This window comes from Microcaecilia unicolor, chromosome 2 (genome assembly GCF_901765095.1).
Source record: "Microcaecilia unicolor chromosome 2, aMicUni1.1, whole genome shotgun sequence".
NCBI classification, from domain to species: Eukaryota; Metazoa; Chordata; class Amphibia; order Gymnophiona; family Siphonopidae; genus Microcaecilia; species Microcaecilia unicolor.
The window spans coordinates 122365493-122384942 of record NC_044032.1 but is presented as its reverse complement, the minus strand read 5'-3'; the positions used below and the strand labels follow the sequence as shown (position 1 = coordinate 122384942).

Genomic DNA, 19450 nt, shown 5'->3' with positions numbered 1-19450 from the left:
GAGCCAAAAATCTCTTTCTTCTATCCTGTGTTGGTTTCGTGATGTCATGGAAGAGCCAAATCGTCTGTCCACAAAATTGTTTTTTTTAAAGAGTTTTTGAAGTATAATTTTATAATCGAATTCACATCTTGCTCAAATACTAAAGACACAAAGTTCTTCACTGAGTAACATCAGAAAAAGAGTCTTCTAATAAAGCTGATACATTCAATGGTTCAGTTGGTATATTTTCCATTTTTGAAGATTCTGTTCCAGTTAGTGGCCGCAATGGCAAATAATATATTTTATTCACCGGAGGAATAGCTGAGTTTGGATAAGCTAACACATCTGTTAGGTATTTTCTAAATAGTTCCATTTGATTTATACCTTCCACCACAGGAAAATTCAGGATTCTTAAGTTTAAACGTCTATTAAAGTTCTCCAATTGTTCAATTTTTCTGTTAATGATAGTTTTATCTTTTATCAGTACTTCCTCTGTGTTTTTAATTTTTTATATCTTTTTGAATTTGCATAATCTGGTTCTTAGATTCTTCCTAGTATTTTTCAAAGATTGAGTTAAGAAATCAGCTTTACTCACAATTGCTGATGTGTCTTGGGCTGTTTTTGTTACCATTTCAGTCAGATCTTGTAGACTTTCAAATAGCCTCGAGGTTAATCTCTGTGGGAGCTAATAGCTCCTTGTTCTCTCTCTCTCCCTGCTCCCTGGGTTTGTGCACTGCCGAATGGAGTCCTGATTTCTGATTTCTTCGACTTCCGAGTCATTCAGGGTCCCTGCATTTCTCCCAGATAAGCAGGACACGGAGGGGGATTAAGTTCAGGAGGCGACAAAGATGTTTCAATTGCCTGGGGAGCCGAAGCTCCTCCTTCGGCTCTCAGCAAGGGCTCAATCACTCCAGCTGCTTGTGAACTTGCTGTTGTGCATCTATCAACTGCTGAATCGGGGAAGATGTTCTGACCAACGGCAGTTGGCCTTTCACCAATCCCTTTCTCTTCGTATGAGGCATGAAGAACAACGATTTGCAAGCAAAAACAGCAGACGATTTGAGAGACAACCAAACGGTCAGACCGCCATCTTGGCTCCTCCCCCTCCCAAATCTCCTACAGATCCTTTCTAACGGTGGAAGTTATAGCAGAATCTATTAACACCACAACTGAAAATTGCCTCTGTTAATATCATGGACCAAACTCTACACAGCCAATTGTGCTGCATCCTTTTCTACAGACCCCCAGGAAACTGGAAAGTGACTTTGTGCTTTCAAATCGATTTATTCCGAATATTAGTCTAGCAGCTGTATATTGTGCTGTTTGCATTTCTTTAGTAGTAGTTCCTTGCATCCGGCATAAATTCCGTTGCATTAGTCTGCATGTTCAAGGACCATGGATTGGACTAAAGTGCTTGTCCAGGGAGAATGTAGTGTTCTTTTGCAGCCTGTCACTTATGGTGTTTTCTGATGTTGCCCCTACGTATTGGTTTTGGAGGAATAGATTGCACTCAGTAAAATCAATGGAGCTACGTCACTCTAGATATGCTCTTAAGCGAAGGAAGAGTTTTCTGCAAATGTGGGAACCTTAGACACAGGCGCTTCCTTTCAAAGTTCACAGCTTTATCCTGAATGATTTAGGTGGATATTGATACCTCCTTTCTACCTTGAGTGGTTTTGTAATCACTTGGGTGCACTGGAGGGAGATTGGCTGGGGGAGGGAAGAGTAGGTCCTTGGTTGTTGCTTACTTTAAACGAAAATTGTTATTTTTTTTCTTGACTCGTTATTTGATTGTTGGGTTCTTCATAAAGCCATTTAAATTCAAGTGTGTGTGTGTGGGGGGGGGGGGGGGGGGGGGGAATTCTAGTTTCAATATGAGGGTTAAAACTGAGTGGTTTACTTGTTCATCTTCGTGATGGTTATTACACAAATGTTATGAGTATCTGGATATGGTATGTCTGCATGACCACTTTGATTGTCCAATAAATATATTGGAATACATAAAATTGGAGAGAGAGGGAGGGAGGGGTGTGATGTGGTGGTGGGCAAAGGGTTACCATATGGCTCCAGAAAGAGGAGGACACATTGATCCAGTCCGGGTTTTGCTGCCATTGAAAGCAATGGAAGTAAAACCCAGACTGACTCAATCTGTCCTCCTTTTTCTGGAGCCATATGGTAACCCTAGGTGGGCATGATGTGCAGAAATGTCACTTTGGTTTGACCCCTTGTTGCCACTCCAAATATTTCTGTCTAGAGATGTCACTAATGTCCACAAAATCCTGAGTGAAGTAGAACAGGTTAACATGAATTGATAATTTACATAGTAGCATAGTAGATGACAGCAGATAAAGACCCGCATGGTCCATCCAGTCTGAACAAGAAACTCATTATACATGGTATGTGATACTTCATATGTATACCTGGTCTTGATTTGTCCGTACCATTTTCAGGGCATAGACTGCAGAAGTCTGCCCAGCATTGTAGTTGTAAAATTTCTGAAGTTAATGCTGAAGCCCCTAAAAGCTCCACTCCAGCCCATCCAAATCTATTCAGCCATGATCAGAGCACAGACCATAGAAGTTTACTCATTACTGGCTTTGCTTCCCAATTATCTGTGTTGCTTCCTAATCTTCACTAAGCTTCTTTGGATACATTCCTTCTAAACAGGATTCCTGTGTGTTTATCCCACATATTTTTGAATACTATTACTGTTTTCATCTCCACCACCTCCTGCAGGAGGGCATGCCAGGTATTTACCACCCTCTCCATGAAAAAAATACTTCCTGATATTATTCCTGTTTCTGGAAAAGGTTTGTTTGCAGATTAATACCTTTCAAATATTTGAACATCTGTATCTTATCACCCCTGTTTCTCCTTTCCTCCAGAGTAAACATGTTCAGATCAGCAAGGTTTTCCTCGTACATCTTGCAACGCAAATACCATACCATTTTTGTTGCTTTTCTTTGAACTGCTTCAAGTTTTTTTTTTTTTTGCATCCTTAGTAAGATAAGCTAAAAGCCCACCTTTTTGATGCTGCTTTTAACTCCTAACCCTTATTCACTTGTTCAGAACCCTTATTTTATCATCCTCACCTTAATATTCCCTTATGTTTTGTTTGTCATGTTTGCCTGTTCTAATTAGATTGTAAGCTCTGTCGAGCAAGGACTGTCTCTTCATGTTCAAGTGTACAGTGCTGCGTACGTCTAGTAGCGCTATAGAAATGATAAGTAGTAGTAGTAGTAATATGGCTTCCAAAACTGAACACAATACTCAAAGTGAGGCCTCACCAACAACTTGTAGAAAGGCATCAACACTTCCTTTCTTCTACCAGTTATACCCCTCTCTATGCAGCCTAGCATCCTTCTGGTTATGGCCATCACTTTGTCACATTGTTTCATCATCTTCAAATCCTCAGACACCATCACCCCAAGGTCCTCTCGTGAGCCAAGCTTACTAGATTCTCCCTTCTTATTTGGTATATCTCTTTTGGATTTCTGCAACCAAGCGCATCACTCTGCACTTCTTGGCATAAAATTACAAATTATTTTTTAACAATTTATTCTTCCTAAAAATACATAGACTAAGGGACACACCATAAAATTACAGAGATTTTTTTTTTTTTTATACTCAACACATTTCAGCTCTGGAACTCGTTGCCAGGGGATGTGGTAAAAGCAGTTAGCATTATCTGGAATTAAAAACAGGTTTGGACAAGTTCCTGGAGAAAAATGGCATAAAGGTAAAATTATATCTTACCTGATAATTCTCTTTCCTTTAACGCAGCAGATGAATCCAGGAACTAGTGGGTTACGTCTGCCTACCAACAGGTGGAGATAGAGATAAACAAACTAAAGGCAGTGATGTCAGACAGCTAGCTCCTTCCTCAGTTAGTATGTCATTCGTAAGCATTTGCCAAGGCCAAAAATATGAAACCAATAACAACCAGAAACCATTCTCACTATGAAAAACAGAGAACCAAATAAGAACTTTGAAATAACTGTAACTTGATCCAGAAATCGGAATCCTTTCCGTGTTCCCATAGCTGTCTGAACTCTGCAAAAGAGAATCCGGAAGGAAAAAATAGCCACACTGCGCGGAAAATGAAAAAACCGTCGGCTGAACTAGGGAGGGATCCCAGATTCATCTGCTGCGTTAAAAGAAAGAAAATTATCATCAGGTAAGACATAATTTTACCTTCCTTGTCACTTGCAGCAGATGAATCCAGAAACTAGTGGGATGTACCAAAGCATTCCTTAAGTAGGGTGGGAAGCCGACGCTCCCCGCGCCAACACTCCCGTCCCAAAACTCGCATCCTCCCAAGCAGACACATCTAGCCTGTAATGCTTCGCAAAAGTATGACGGGACGCCCAAGTAGCTGCCCGAAAAATCTCTTCCAGAGATAAGGCCTCCGCCTCCGCCCAAGAAGCCGCTTGTGCCCGAGTAGAATGCGCCTTCAGGGCGCCCTTGTAGCAGATATGCCGTTCCAATGGCTTCCCTAATCCAACAAGCAATGGAAGCCTTAGAAGCCGCCTCACCTCTTTTTGCTCCCGACAAGAGCACAAAGAGATGATCCGAGCGTCGAAACTCGTTAAGAGATCTGCAAGTACCGAAACAAGGCTCTCCGCACGTCCAGGAAACGTAGCGAGGCAAACTCCCCCGGATAATCCTCTCTTCGAAAAGACAGAAGATAAACTGCCTGATTGACATGGAAAGCCGAAACCACTTTAGGTAGAAACGACGGTACTGTCCGAATCGACACCCCTGCTTCAGAAAACTGCAAAAAAGGATCTCTGGAAGACAAAGCCTGAATTTCAGAAATCCTCCTCGCCGAAGCAATGGCCACCAAAAACACTGTCTTAAGTGTTTGAGCCGTTGAATAAGGTTTCTGAGAAGGATCTAACGGTGGGGGGCCTGGAGGGCTCGCAGTATCACATTGAAATGCCACGCCGGGCACGGCTGCCGCAGAGGAGGCTGAAGAGCCTCGCGTAGGAAAGGGACCACAGCAGAGTGAGCTGCTAAAGAGCAACCATCCAATTTGCCCCTAAAACAAGCTAGCGCGGCCACCTGCACTCGAAGGGAATTATATGCCAATCCCTTTTGAATACCATCCTGAAGTTGCTTTTTCCCCCTAGATAATTACAAAATCACCCCCTACTTAGCCTGATCTCATCATTATAAATGTAAGTAAATGAAATGCAAACCCATCAAAATCCCATGTAAACATCACACTGCTAAATTAAAGAGGACAATTTTCAAAGTTTATATTGCTAAAAAGTATTTCAGCAGCATTAGTCAGCTGTCCAAAAACTGCCTCTTTCAATGCTGCTAAAACCTATGTGTCTTTCCACAATGCAAAAACTGCCCTCTTTCAATGCAGCTAAAACCTATGTGTCTTTCCACAATGCACCAAAGTAAAAGCAGGCATGTTTAGGTCAGGGGAGGAAAAGTATATGAGAGCATGGAATTTTCAATTTTATGGGGGTAATTTTATAGCGCATTTTCTGCATGTAAAACATGTTTTACTAGCAAAAGGTTAAAACGTTTTGTGACCAATACCCATGTAAACATGAGCATGAAAGTTGTATATCATCTGTGTATAGGTATTCTTGGGGAGCTAGTCTGGAAGAATTAGCGGCAGTGTACACATTTACAACTTCTTCAGAGTGAGTGTGAATTTGTGCACATTTAAGCCTAATAAAGAAGGCCCATTTATAAAGGTGCATATATGTTTATGTTGTCTTAATAAAACAAGCACCTTTCTGGACATTTCACATAGATGGTTATGAAATAAACCCATTTGTGTACTTTTTCCAGCAGAATTGTACCTGCAGAAAGTCTGTGTATACCCTTAATCCACAGCAAGTTTCAAATCAGAAGTATACAGACCTCTTTGATTTGAAAAATCATGCAATGCTCATAGACATAGCATACGCATTGGTGTCTGTCCCAGTGTAAACAGTCTGAAAATTACCCCTATAAAATACCATCTAACCCAGGTAGGATAGTGCACTTAGAGAAAGGATAAAGCAATAAAAGGCGCAAAGGTTTTAAAGAATAATTAAGGAAAAATATACCTAGACAAAGTGAGTTTATAAAGTCTTGAGGAAAACAGTAAACAATAATTACTGAGAAATTTAGCTAGTTATATGCTTTAACACATCAGATAATCTATTGCACAGATACTCTGATTATGTGATACTTACATTTTTCTTTACTGCCATTGCCACTATGCAAGAAATCTCCATCAGGGTGATTCGTAAGAAAATCATCTTCATCATCTTCTACAACTGAAAGAAAAACTAAAGTTAGGGTTGTATTTCTCATTCACAAGGAAAGTACATAAGTACATAAGTAGTGCCATACTGGGAAAGACCAAAGGTCCATCTAGCCCAGCATCCTGTCACCGACAGTGGCCAATCCAGGTCAAGGGCACCTGGCACGCTCCCCAAACGTAAAAACATTCCAGACAAGTTATACCTAAAAATGAGGAATTTTTCCAGTCCATTTAATAGCGGTCTATGGACTTGTCCTTTAGGAATCTATCTAACCCCTTTTTAAACTCCGTCAAGCTAACCGCCCGTACCACGTTCTCCGGCAATGAATTCCAGAGTCTAATTACACGTTGGGTGAAGAAAAATTTTCTCCGATTCGTTTTAAATTTACCACACTGTAGCTTCAACTCATGCCCTCTAGTCCTAGTATTTTTGGATAGCGTGAACAGTCGCTTCACATCCACCCGATCCATTCCACTCATTATTTTATACACTTCTATCATATCTCCCCTCAGCCGTCTCTTCTCCAAGCTGAAAAGCCCTAGCCTTCTCAGCCTCTCTTCATAGGAAAGTCGTCCCATCCCCACTATCATTTTCGTCGCCCTTCGCTGTACCTTTTCCAATTCTACTATATCTTTTTTGAGAAAAGGAGACCAGTACTGAACACAATACTCCAGGTGCGGTCGCACCATGGAGCGATACAACGGCATTATAACATCCGCACACCTGGACTCCATACCCTTCTTAATAACACCCAACATTCTATTCGCTTTCCTAGCCGCAGCAGCACACTGAGCAGAAGGTTTCAGCGTATCATCGACGACGACACCCAGATCCCTTTCTTGATCCGTAACTCCTAACACGGAACCTTGCAAGACGTAGCTATAATTCGGGTTCCTCTTACCCACATGCATCACTTTGCACTTGTCAACATTGAACAACATTGAACAAGTCTGACTCCAAGAGGCCAAAATCTTCCAAATAGTGTCTTAGGGTTTAATACAGTATGTAATTATAAGCCTCACAGGGAGGGTGAAGAATACAAATATTTCTTTTTGCTCCTATTTAAAGAAATATGACTAATTCAAAGATAGCCGAGTAAAATTACAATAGCAGTGCTTAAGCAATTTGATAAAATTATTAATAGTTGTGCTGACCACTACAGTCCACAATGTGTTAATCATGATCCAGTAGTTTATTCTTATTACAAATAATGGTGGCACTGGTAATGGCTGTTCGTATACCTGCTAATGAGAGAGACCAACAATTTAAACTTGATGAATTGAAAAAAAAAACAAAACACATGAACTGGATGGACTGGTCTGTTTTCAATTAAACTAGCTGGGTAACTATATAACCTTAGCTCCTGACTCTAGAGAGTCAACAGGTCATAGTGAAGAATGACACTGGGCACCTTGTTGAGAAACAAAGACACATAAAAAGCAAGATAGTACTTTATGTTTTGCATACTATTTTCTCAAGCATTACCGTTTTTCCTATGCAAATCTAATCTGATCCTAGCCCACTGCCAACTCACTACATCCAGTTGCTGAGAGACGAGGATATGAACCTCAGAGTTAAACGTTTCTGTCTTTAAGTGCATGCTCATCACCAGCACCAATCTAACAAAAACATATGGTCAAAGCTTTGCTGAAGCCTTTTGCAGTTATCAATGGACTGTTCAGCAAGTGTTGCTAAAAGGGCAATATATCTTATTTTACTTCTTGGTACTGCAAGAAGACATTAGCATTTGCAATCCTTAGGCAGCCCAAGGAAATCAAGGTTAATTAATCCTGCTGTCTATAGAGAACACCTGCTACAGTTAATCAACCACACAAGTGAATGACATTACCTGATGTCATTGGGACACTCTGTTAACAGATCAAAATCATCTTTAAGAGAAATGGGCCATACTCTGTCTGTTGTCCTGCTGTCTACAGAGAATATGTGCTAAATGAAAGCACCTTTATTTTCTCTATGAGCAGGATATAAGTCAGTCACACCTAAGCTGCAGATTGAATCAATGAGCTGACCCCTCTGTTGAGGACTAACTCCTTGTACATTTATGTGAAAGCTGAATTAAGATTTCTTGCTTTAGGATAGATGGTAGGCAAAACTATCCCTTAATTAATGTGGAAAAGTATGCATACCTTTGGTAATAACATAATAGGTCCTTAGCACAAACATAATAGGTCCTTAGCACTACTTTATTGTGAAGAAAAACGTAGATACGTACCTGTAGCAGGTATTCTTCGAGGACAGCAGGATTTAAATTCTCACGCATAACAACGATCTGCGTCGTCCAGTCCAGAATTTACCAAAGCTAAATGAGAGCTTTGTGGAGACAACTCCAACTGGAGGTGGAATTGTGAGAATATAAAGTCTGATGTACTCAGAGAATATCTGCTACAGGTATCTTCACTTTCTCTGAGGACAAGCAGGCTTGTATATTCTCACAAGTGGGGGGAAGTTCTATTTATCCAGGCTCACCAAAAAACAAACAACATTGGTCAATTGGGCCTCACAACAGTGAGGACATAACACAGATTAACCTGAAACTATATACAATCTGAATGAAGGTGAAGCCTGGAACAGAATAAAATGGGTCTAGGAGGGTGGAGTTGGATTCTAGACCCCAAACACATTGAGCAAAACTGTCTGCATGAACCAACTGCTGCGTCAGGTATCCTGCTCAAGGAAGTAGTGTGATGTGAATGTGTGAACTGAAGACATCGTAGCCTTGCAAATTTCTTCAATGGAGGCTAACCTCAAGTGGGCTACCGATGCGGCCATGGCTTTGACATTATGAGCTGTGACATAACCCTCCAAAGCCAGCCCAGCTTGCGCATAAGTGAAGGAAATGCAATCTGCCAGCCAAACTGAAATGGTGCATTTCCCAATGGCGACCTACATCCTGTTGGGATCAAAAGAAACAAAAAGCTGGGCAGACTGTTTGTGGGGACTTGTCTGCTCCATGTAGTAGGCAAATGCTTTTTTGCAATACAAGGTGTGCAAGCTACTTTTGCCAGGCTGGGCAAGAGGTCAGGGAAAAAATGTTGGCAAGACAATCGACTGGTTCAGATGGAACTCCGACACCACTTTCACCAGGAACTTAGGGTGCATGTGGAGGACTACTCTGTTGTGATGAAATTTAGTATAAACTGCATCCACCACTAAGGTCTGAACCTCACTAAGAGCTGAAGTAACAGCCACCAAGAAAATGACCTTTCAGGCAAAGTACTTCAGATGGCAGGAATTCAGTGGCTCAAAAGGAGCTTTCATCAGCTGGGAGCGAATGACATTGAGATCCCATGAAACAGACAGAGGTTTGACAGGGGGCTTTGACAAAAGCAAACCTCTCATGAAGCAAAACAACTAGAGGCTGTCAAGAGATGGGCTTACCTTTTACACGTTGATAAGCACTAATTTCACTAAGGTGAACCCTTAGTGCAATTAGTCTTGAGACCAGACTCTGATACGTGTAGAAGATATTCAAGCAGGGTCTGTGTAGGGCAAGTAAGGGAATCTAGGGCATTACTCTCACACAAGACAGAAAACCTCCTCCATTTAAGAGAGTAACATCTCTTAGCGGATCTTTCTTGGAAGCCAGCAAAACTGGGAGACATCCTCTGAAAGATTCAAAGAAGCGAATTCTAGGCTCTCAATATCCAGAAAATGGAGGTTGGGATTTATTTATTTGTGGCATTTATACCCCGCTCTTTCCCGCTCGATAGCAGGTTCAGTGCGGCGTACAAAGTATCAGAGAGATAACACAAAGTATGGTACAAAGTATCACAGAGATAACATAGTTATATAGAGTAGGACAATAGGAATAGATGTGGGAGAAGGATTGGTGTATGTGTAGTGCTAGTGTTGTGGATTAGGTTCGAGAGTTAAGTTGGGTCATTTGGGTAGGCTTGTTTGAAGAGGTAAGTTTTCAGCAGCTTTCGGAAAGGTAGGTGTTCTTTGGTTGTTCAGATGTGTCGAGGTATGGCGTTCCAAAGTTGGCTGCCTATAACGGAGAAGTTGGATGCATAGTAGGTTTTGTATTTGAGACCTTTGCAATTGTGGAGATGAAGATTGAGAAATGTTTGAGAAGATTTGGACCCATTTCTGGCTGGAAGATCAATCAAGTTGGTCATGTAGCTTGGAGATTCGCCATGGAGGATCTTGTGGATCATTGTGTGGGCCTCATTCTGCGTGATGAGGGTCGGAACACACTTCATCTCTACGGTTCTTCGGAGGATAACTCCAGAAGTAGAGTGAAACATATCTGCTATTGCCAATATGGCAGGATCAGAATCATGGTTCCATGGTCTTGCTTGAGTTTCAACAAAGTCTTCCCCACTAGAGGTATGGGAGGATACGCACACAGAAGACCTGTCTCCCAATTGAGGAAGGCATCTGATTCTAGCCTGGAACAGAACTGAGGGACCTAATGGTTGACCTGAGTGGCAAAAATATCCACCAAAGGGGTGCCCCACGCTCAGAAGATCTTGTGGGCTATGCCCATATTGAGAGACCACTCGTGAGGTTGCATTATCCTTATCAGGCTGTCGACCAGGGTAGTGTTTGTGCCCGCCAGAGAAGTGGCTTGAAGCAACGTGCTATGTTGGTGAGCCCAATGCCACACCCGGATGGCCTCCTGACACAGATGGTGTGATCCAGTGTCCCCCTGTTTGTTGGTGTAATACATTGCAACCTGATTGTCTTTTTGGATGAGAACAATTTGGTGAGATAACCGATTTCTGAAAGGCTTTAGAGCTTTCCAGATCGCTCAAAGCTCCAGAAGATTGATCTGAAGATTTGTTTTCTGGGAGGACCAAGCTCCTTGAGTGTGAAGCCCACCTACATTTTATTTATTAGGATTTATTTACCACCTTTATGAAGGAATTCACTTAAGGCGGTGTACAGTAAGAATAGATCAAGCATGAGCAATAGGCAATCAAAGAAGTCAAAATATTCAAACAACAATAAAAAGAATGGCATAGTATACTACTTACAATTTCAACACAATATGTAATAGAACATTATAATTGATAGTGAAGGGTAAAGCAAAGATGGAACATATAGATAGGTAAGAGAGTTAGAAGAGTTAAAAAGTGACTTAGATAAAGTTGCACATGAGGTCAAAGAGATGGTTAAGTATTATCTCAGCTAGGGTAGGAGCAGATAAACATGTATGTGCAGCCCGAGTCACTCCTTGTGTGAGTGAGACTAACAATTTAGTTACTTCTTCCAGTAAAGGCCTGGTTGAACAGCCAAGTTTTCACCTGCTTCCTGAAATAGAGAGAGTCTTGTGTTAAGCGGAGCCTTTCAGGCAGTGCATTCTAGAGTGTGGGGGCTACTCTGGAGAAGGCTCACTTGCAGGTATCACATCATGTAATGTCTTTTGGTGAGTGTGTGTTTAGTGATAATCCTTGAGAGGACCTTAGTGTCCTTGGCAGTGTGTGGAGGATCATCCTATTCTTCAGGTACTCAGGGCCATTTCCTTTCAAGGCCTTGAAGATCAGATAGTTTTAAATTTAGCCATGTATTGTACTGGTAGCCAATGAAGTTTTTGCAAAATGGTGTGATGTGCTCACGTTGCTTGTAACCTTCTATGAGTCTTGATGCTGCATTCTGAATCAACTGGAGCTGGTGCAGGCATTGTAGTAATCCTGGCTTGATTTATTTATTTTATTTATTATTACATTTATATCCCACATTTTCCCACTGATTGTAGGCTCAAAGTGGCTTACATAAATCTCTAGTAAGGCTACAGTGCAAGAAGAACAATTATACAAATTGAGAATAAGAAATAAAATAACAATTAAACAGCAAAAAGGCAAGAGATAACAGGTAATTATTGTCCTTGGATCTTAATTTATAGTAAGAGTTTATTCAAGTTAAGTTAAACCTGGGGAATAAGCCTTCTTAAACAACACTGATTTTATCATGTTATCATGGCATGCACAACTGGGATAAGATTTTCCTTCTAGATGTAAGGGGAGAGGCAACGTAGCTGTCGCAAATACTAGAAGCAGCTCTTGAAGGTTGCTTGGATTTGGGGAGTCAGAGTAAGTGTCTAACTGTATTCCAAGGTTCCTGACTTGTGATTTGAGGGGGAGTTCATACTTCCCAAAAGGGATTTTGATGTCAGGTATGTAGCCACTTGTGTTAGGTACTCAGAGAAGCTTGGTTTTACTTGGGTTCAGGCAAAGTTTGTTGTGTTTAGCCCTTTCTTGAACTGTTAAGACCGTTAATCAGTTTATTCAAGGCTGTAGGTAAGTCAGGTTCAATGGGTATGAGTAGTTGCACATCATCCGCATAGATGTAGAACTGAGTGTCCATTGACCAAATCAGCTCAGCTAATGGGTTGAGGTAGATATTGAACAGAATAGGTGACAGTACCGATCCTTGTGGTACCCTGCAGGTCAGTGTCCATGGTGGTGATGAGTTGTTGCCAAACATTATGGACTGTTGCCTGTCTTGATAGATAGGATCTGAACCAGGCAAGTACTTTTCCATTGATACCTGTTTCTGTCAGTCGTGCTAGAATGATATCATGATCCACAATGTCAAAAGCTGCTGAGAAATCTAGCAGTACTAACACTGAGGCAAATCCCTTGTCTCGGTTTCTGTGAAGATCATCTAGTAGGGATACGAGGATCATTTCTGTTCCATAACCAGGTCTGAATCCAGACTGATATGGATATAGCGAGTTTCTCTCTTCTCGCCAACGATTAAGTTGAACACAGGCTGTTTGTTCCATGAGTTTCCCTAGAAACGGGATGTTGGATACTGGCCTGTAACTTTCACGCTTGTCTTGGTCAAGATTGCTTTTCTTTAGAAAAGGGTGAACCACTGTCCTTTTTAATGTTGTTGGTAGTTGTTCATTAGAAAGAGAGGTGTTCACAATTTTTGTTCTACATGAGCTCCCCATCCCAGGAGAGATGCATCTGTCATCAGAACTTTTTGTGGCTGAAGAATTTGAAATGGAAATCCTAGAGTCAAACTGGATCGAATGGTCCATCACTGAAGAGAGCGTACAAGCTCTAGGGACACATGGATGACATCTTCTAGACTCCCTGTGGTTTGACACAACTGGGAGGATAAAATTCCATTGAGCATATCTCATGAGATGACGTGTCTTGGGTGTAACATACACTGTGGAAGCAATGTGGCCCAATAATCTCAACATCTGCCGAGCTGTGACCTGCTGAGAGGCACAAACCTTGGATACAAGTGAGACAAGGTTGTCCGCTCTCGTCTCCAGGATGTAGGCTCGAACCTTCCGTGTGTCGAGCAGGGCTCCTATAACCTCCAATCGCTGGACAGGGTGGAGATGGGACCTGGGGTAGTTTAAAACAAACCGTAGTAGCTTGAACACCCAGTCATCCTCATGGACTCCTAAGCACCCTCCTGTGAGGTGCTCTTCATTAGCCAAATCGTCGAGATACGGGAACACATGGAGGGGCATAATCGAACACGGACGCCCATCTCCATGGGTGACTATCTCCGAGAACGGGTCCGCGAAGGGGCGGGACAGACCATATTTTCGAAAAAGATGGGCGTCATCTTTTGTTTCAATAATACGGTTTGTGCCAGGCAAATGCATCGGATTTGGGTGGATTTGAGCTGGGCAGTATCGGTTTTCAGCGATAATGGAAACTGAAGCAGCCCAGCTCAAAAACGAACAACTCCTAGGCATTTGGTTGTGGGAGGGGTCAGGATTCGTAGTGCACTGGTCCCCCCTCACATTCCAGAACACCAACCGGGCACCCTAGGGGGCACTTGTAACAAGTAAAAAATAAATTTTAAAATACCTCCCAAGTTCATAGCTCCCTTACCTTGGGTGCTGAGCCCCCCAAATCCCCCCCAAAACCCACTCCCGACAACTCTACACCATTACCATAGCACTTATGGGTGAAGGGGGGGCACCTAAATGTGGGTACAGTGGGTTTTGGGGGCTGTTTGGAGGGCTCCCATTTACCAGCACAAGTGTAACAGGTAGGGGGGGATGGGCCTGGGTCCACCTGGCTGAAGTCCACTGCACCCACTAACAACTGCTCCAGGGACCTGCATACTGCTGTGATGGAGCTGGGTATGACATTTGAGGCTGACATACAGGCTGGAAAAAAAAATAAATTTTAAGTTCTTTTTTTTGGTGGGAGGGGGTTAGTGACCACTGGGGGAGGCAGGGGAGGTCAACCCCGATTCCCTCCGGTGGTCATCTGGGCAGTTGGGGCACTTTTTCGGGACTTGATCGTGGAAAAAAAAAAAGGGTAAAAAAAAAAAAAGCGGCCCAAATTCTCGCTACTGCCGCTCTTCTGTTTTCTATTATCGGCCGAGAAACGCCTATCTCTCCTCAGCAGATAAACACGTCCCAGTCCCGCCTTCACCACGCCTCTGACACGCCCCGTCAACTTTGTTAGTTTCCCGCGACAGACTGCAGTTGGAGGCGCCCAAAATCGGCTTTCGATTATACCGATTTGGGCGCCCATCTCCCGATTTGGGTCGAAATATGGGCGTCTTTCTCTTTCGAAAATAAGCTGGACTCCCAGTCTGTGTAGCAATGCTGCAACTACTGCTAGACACTCGGCGAAGATCCTGGGAGCTGATGCAAGGTCAAAAGGGACCGATAGAGGGGACTCCCAGTTCCTGACGAGGACTTCCTTGAGTAACTCGTGGGGAGGTGCAGTCACAGCTTCTTTAGGAGGAGATGTGTAGTCCAGGACCTTGAGCATCTTGGCCCTGGGCTCATCCTCCACTTCCAAAGGAAATGGAATGGCATCAGCTGTTTCCTTTATAAAGGTGGAAATGAAAGGCTTTCCATGGGAGACTTTCTCCTTTCAGGTGGATGGGAGGATTCAGAAGGAATCCCATAGGACTCGAGGAAAAGTAACTGGGATCCTTCTCTGAATCCCATGAGCACTCCTCTTCGATGTTAGACAATACATCCTGATGGGAGTGTCGAGACCGAACCTGTCTCGGTACTGAGGAACCATGTATCGGCGTAGAGAAGCCAACTCCTGCCTGGAATCCGACGACGCTTCCTCCACCGATGTTGAGGGAGTGCTGGCTTGGGTGGCAGTAGACACCTGGGCCACTGATGGCAGGGGCCACACCGCAGGCTGAGGGCCAAGCGGGGCTACAACATGAGGTAGGGTAGGCACAAGCACCCCTGATACTGATGTACATCATTGCATAACGCCATCCAGCAGCTCAGTGAGCAAGGTCTGGATGCTCTCACTGAGGGCTGACACCAGGAAAAGCTGGGTTGTCGGCTGAGGCACAGTTTGCAGAAACAATGGGGTCGATGTGGGAGTTAGATCTTGGCTGCTAGGAAACCAGTGCATTGGCACCTCCTGTATGGAGGGGGAGCACTCTTCTTGGCGCCGACTCTTCTCGGGTGCCAAATCCTTCCACACCCCGGAGTTCCTGGACCGTGTGTCGAGGGTGACCAATGATGATGCTTCTTGGCCTTCGCTCAAAGCGTGCCGAGGCTCCTTGGTGCTGATGAGAATAATGTTGTGTTCACATGTCACCTCAGGGTCGGGTCTGACGATGGATGGTCCCGGGGGCCCTGCACAGCAGGAGGCCTAGAGGCAGGTGGAAACCGACTTGATGCGTCACTGCTCCCATGTCTTAAAGGTCTTGTAGCAGCCATGCTTACTGACACTCCAGATGCCAGTGCGAGGTTCAATGCTGATGCAGATGTCGAGGACCAGACTTGGCTCCAAAAGTCCTCTTTCGTTGAGCCTCTCTGGAAACCTGGGTCCTCTCTTCATGTGAAGACAAGAGAACACAGTTAGTGGGTATTGGTTGGGCCCAAGACACTGTAGACATCAGAAATGGTGTCTTTTCCAGAGACTGTCCGATTGCACCGGGTACAGCGCTTGAAGCCACTGGGAATCTTTGTAGACATGAAAAGAAAAGCTTTGTTGGCTAAATAAACAACGCAATGGTGCCGGCCTGATGATGGAAACAAAAAAAAAACAGGCAAACATACAAAAATGAAAGGAAAATAAAAAGGAAGAGGGTTTCCAACAACAGAAACACAATGAAAACAAACAAAAAAAATAGCCAGAAGGAACAAAAATGGTTCTCAGGACCGAGCGACGTGAGAAGGGAGTTATACAAATACACCCTCTCCTCATGTGGAAAAAGAAGAACTGAGGAGTCCACATTATAGTGGCGGATGGGAAGGCACTCGCAACATGCATGGTGGAGAGTGTCTCGCGCTCCAGAAAGCTCTCATTTAGGCATTGGTAAATTCTGGACCAGGCGATGCGGATCGGCATCACCCACTTGTGAGAATATATAAGCCAGCTTGTCCTCGGAGAAGTCTCCATTTGGTACGTACATAAGGCCTGAAGCTCTCCGATTCTGAGAGCATCGGTAAGACAGAATTCTCTTCAAATGCTTGAGATGGAGGAGGAGGAAGAAACGTCACCGGAGAGACGGCTGCCTAGCCGTCATGCTCTTCCGGACTTCACTGCATTCAGCTATAAGTAGCATGGTGGTTGGCTATTATCTTGCTATAATTGTATAGGATGTTTGGCAGATTGCATTGAGCACATGATGGATTGCAGGGAAAACCGGATTTGAAGGTATTTGCTTATAAACTGGTGGCTATGACAGAGAAGCTTCTCAGTGACATGGCGTTGCAGCATGTGGAACCTTCTGAGTCGGCCACTACAGGGGTGATCTCACAGGTTGAAGAGGACGCTCACCTGGCAGGGCGTGGTGAACTTCGGGGATGTTTTGATGATTGAAAGCTGCCATGTTGTCCCCTTAAACAAGAATTGCACCAGGATGTACACAACCTCCGTAAAATGGTGCAGGACATGGGTCATAATTTGAACGACTTGAAGAAAAGAATTAGATCATGATGCCGCGTTGGAGGCTAATACAGGATAGCACTGCCTTGGAAAATATAGCAGGAGCTCTTGCTCAAAACAAGGATGGGGAAAATAGAGTGCACCGCAATAACTTACGGGCTCATGGAGCCCTGGAAGCTGGATCAGACAGTGTAGCACAGACATTGATTCGGGCTATTTATCATCCGTTCCTTTTGGCAGCCAACATGGAGTGCGAAGTGCCCAAGATTGAATTTGAGTGAGTGCACCGCGCCCTTGGCTCTAAGTTGGGTGAGCGCCCCAAATACCTAGTGGCTTGCTTTTTGCATTCTTCCCTGAAGGAACAAATTTTACAGGCTGCACATAAAGTGGGGCATATTCTATGGAGGGCTCCAAAGTGGAATTGTATTTGGCTATGTCTACACTGACTTTAAGGAACCTGCATAAATTTGTGACACCACGTGCTGTCTGGCCTCCCATGATATGTGCTATCGATGGCATTATACATTTGGTCTTTAATTTACCCTGACAATGTCCAACAAAGTAACTACAGCAGAAGACCACTCTTTGTTGCAGGAAGCCAAATTGTTATCTTCCATGGGAAGAGAACAATCAGAGTGAACCTCGGGAGGCCTCGACCTTCTCAGAGATGGAGGTAGGGATCTCAGAAGGGAAACAACTACAGTGTATTCCGATGGCCCCCTCCAATGTCTGGTTCCCAGGTTGAGCGGTTCTACTGCACTTTTCTACTTGATGCGAGTGCTCGGTGGCTGGCTTCATAATCAGTTTGCTGGACATTTGGCTATGCTGTAGTTATCACTGATCTTTGTTACTATCCCTTGCTTGTCCTTTAGGGCCCGCACAAAGGGAAGGGGGGAGAGGGGGATGGGGGTTCAGGAATTTAAGGGATGAGAGTCTTATTGTTTTGTAAAGGGTTGAATCTTTGCATGGGGGAATGAGCTCTTTCATTTGTTGGGTTGGGTGGATGGGCTTAATCATGTTCTTTGCTTATTGCATTTTATCTTTTTGATGTTCTTTAAATGGATTCTGCAAAACTAACATTGTTTACCTTAAAAGTGATAAGCCTGAATACCCCTCGCAAACCAACCAACTGCTGTTAAGGAAGCGGGGTGGGTTTTATCCAAAGAGCCACATCCTTAAGCCCTCCCTGAACCATCTGGTCAATTACAAAAACTACCCTCATATATACTTAATAAACGGGTGTCAATACTAATGGAGTGGGTATTATTTTGAACGATCGATTGATCACCAGGTTAAAGATAGTGTTTAAGTTAGGGCGCTATTTACTTATGGAAGCTGAAATTAATCAGACTTTACACTTTGGTTAATGTGTATGCGGCCTAACACGGATCAAAAAGGTTTTTTTTTTTTTTTAAGAGGAAATAGATTGTTTGCTAAGGGATAAAGCAGAGGGTCACAATTTATTTATTGTATTTGGGGGGGGGGGGGGGGGGGTGGGAGGGGGATTTTAATTTGACTTTTGATGCCCAGCTTGATAATTCCACCACCAGGGGTCAATATTGACAAGCTGACAGGAAACGTTTTGAGAGCTTTTTTTGACAGTGGATCTTCTTGTTCCTTGGAGACACTTGCATCCTACTGCTCGGGATTATACTTGTTCTGTAGTCCACAACTCTTATTCTCGAATAGATTTTTGGGGGGTGAATTGTGAGCTGATTTCCTGAGTGGATTCAATGGACAGAGCCCAGGGTGTGGTCTGACCATGCATCGTTTCGCTTCTCACTTTGGAGTGATGCCCTTTTCTGCGGTAGGCAATTCTGGCAGTTCCATGATGGTCTTCTCCTAGATCCTAAGAATGTGGCTCATTTAGAGAAGGCCCTACATGAATACCTGCAGTTTAAGCAGGACAGAACTTTCTCCTTTTAATTTTGGGAGGGTTTTAAAGGTGGTGATTAGAGGTAATATCTCTCTTAGTGCTTACGATATAGACAGCATAAGCAGAAGCAGGAGTGGCTAAGACAGCAACTATTACTTTGGGAACCTGCCATAACCGAGGTCAGGGACCGCGTCTTTGCTAGCACAAATGGATGGGCTTCACAATGACTCTGAGATTTAGAGGATACCAATGAGAAACTCAAATCTTTGCAAAATAAGTACTTTGAAAGTGGTATCCGGCAGGGAGACTTTTGGCTTACAAACTTTGGAAATCGTATGTAATAGAATCACACTAATTAGGGGACATCTCTTGGAGGGACTGTTGAGATTCTCAATCTATAGCAAAGCTTTTATCACTTTTTACCAAATCTCTACACACCAATCATGGGGTCAGTGAATATCAGATTTCTCATTATTTAAAAGGATAGAACTGCACAG

The 19450-nt window shown here is 43.4% G+C and overlaps 1 protein-coding gene across 1 annotated transcript in view; it reads right to left on the bottom strand.

Moving 5' to 3' along the window:
* CERT1 (ceramide transporter 1) overlaps window positions 1-19450 on the bottom strand; it is a 540904-nt gene that overhangs the window by 304840 nt on the left and 216614 nt on the right. The window contains 1 exon segment of the mRNA XM_030193269.1: window positions 6183-6266. Coding sequence (XP_030049129.1) covers window positions 6183-6266 — 84 coding nt within the window.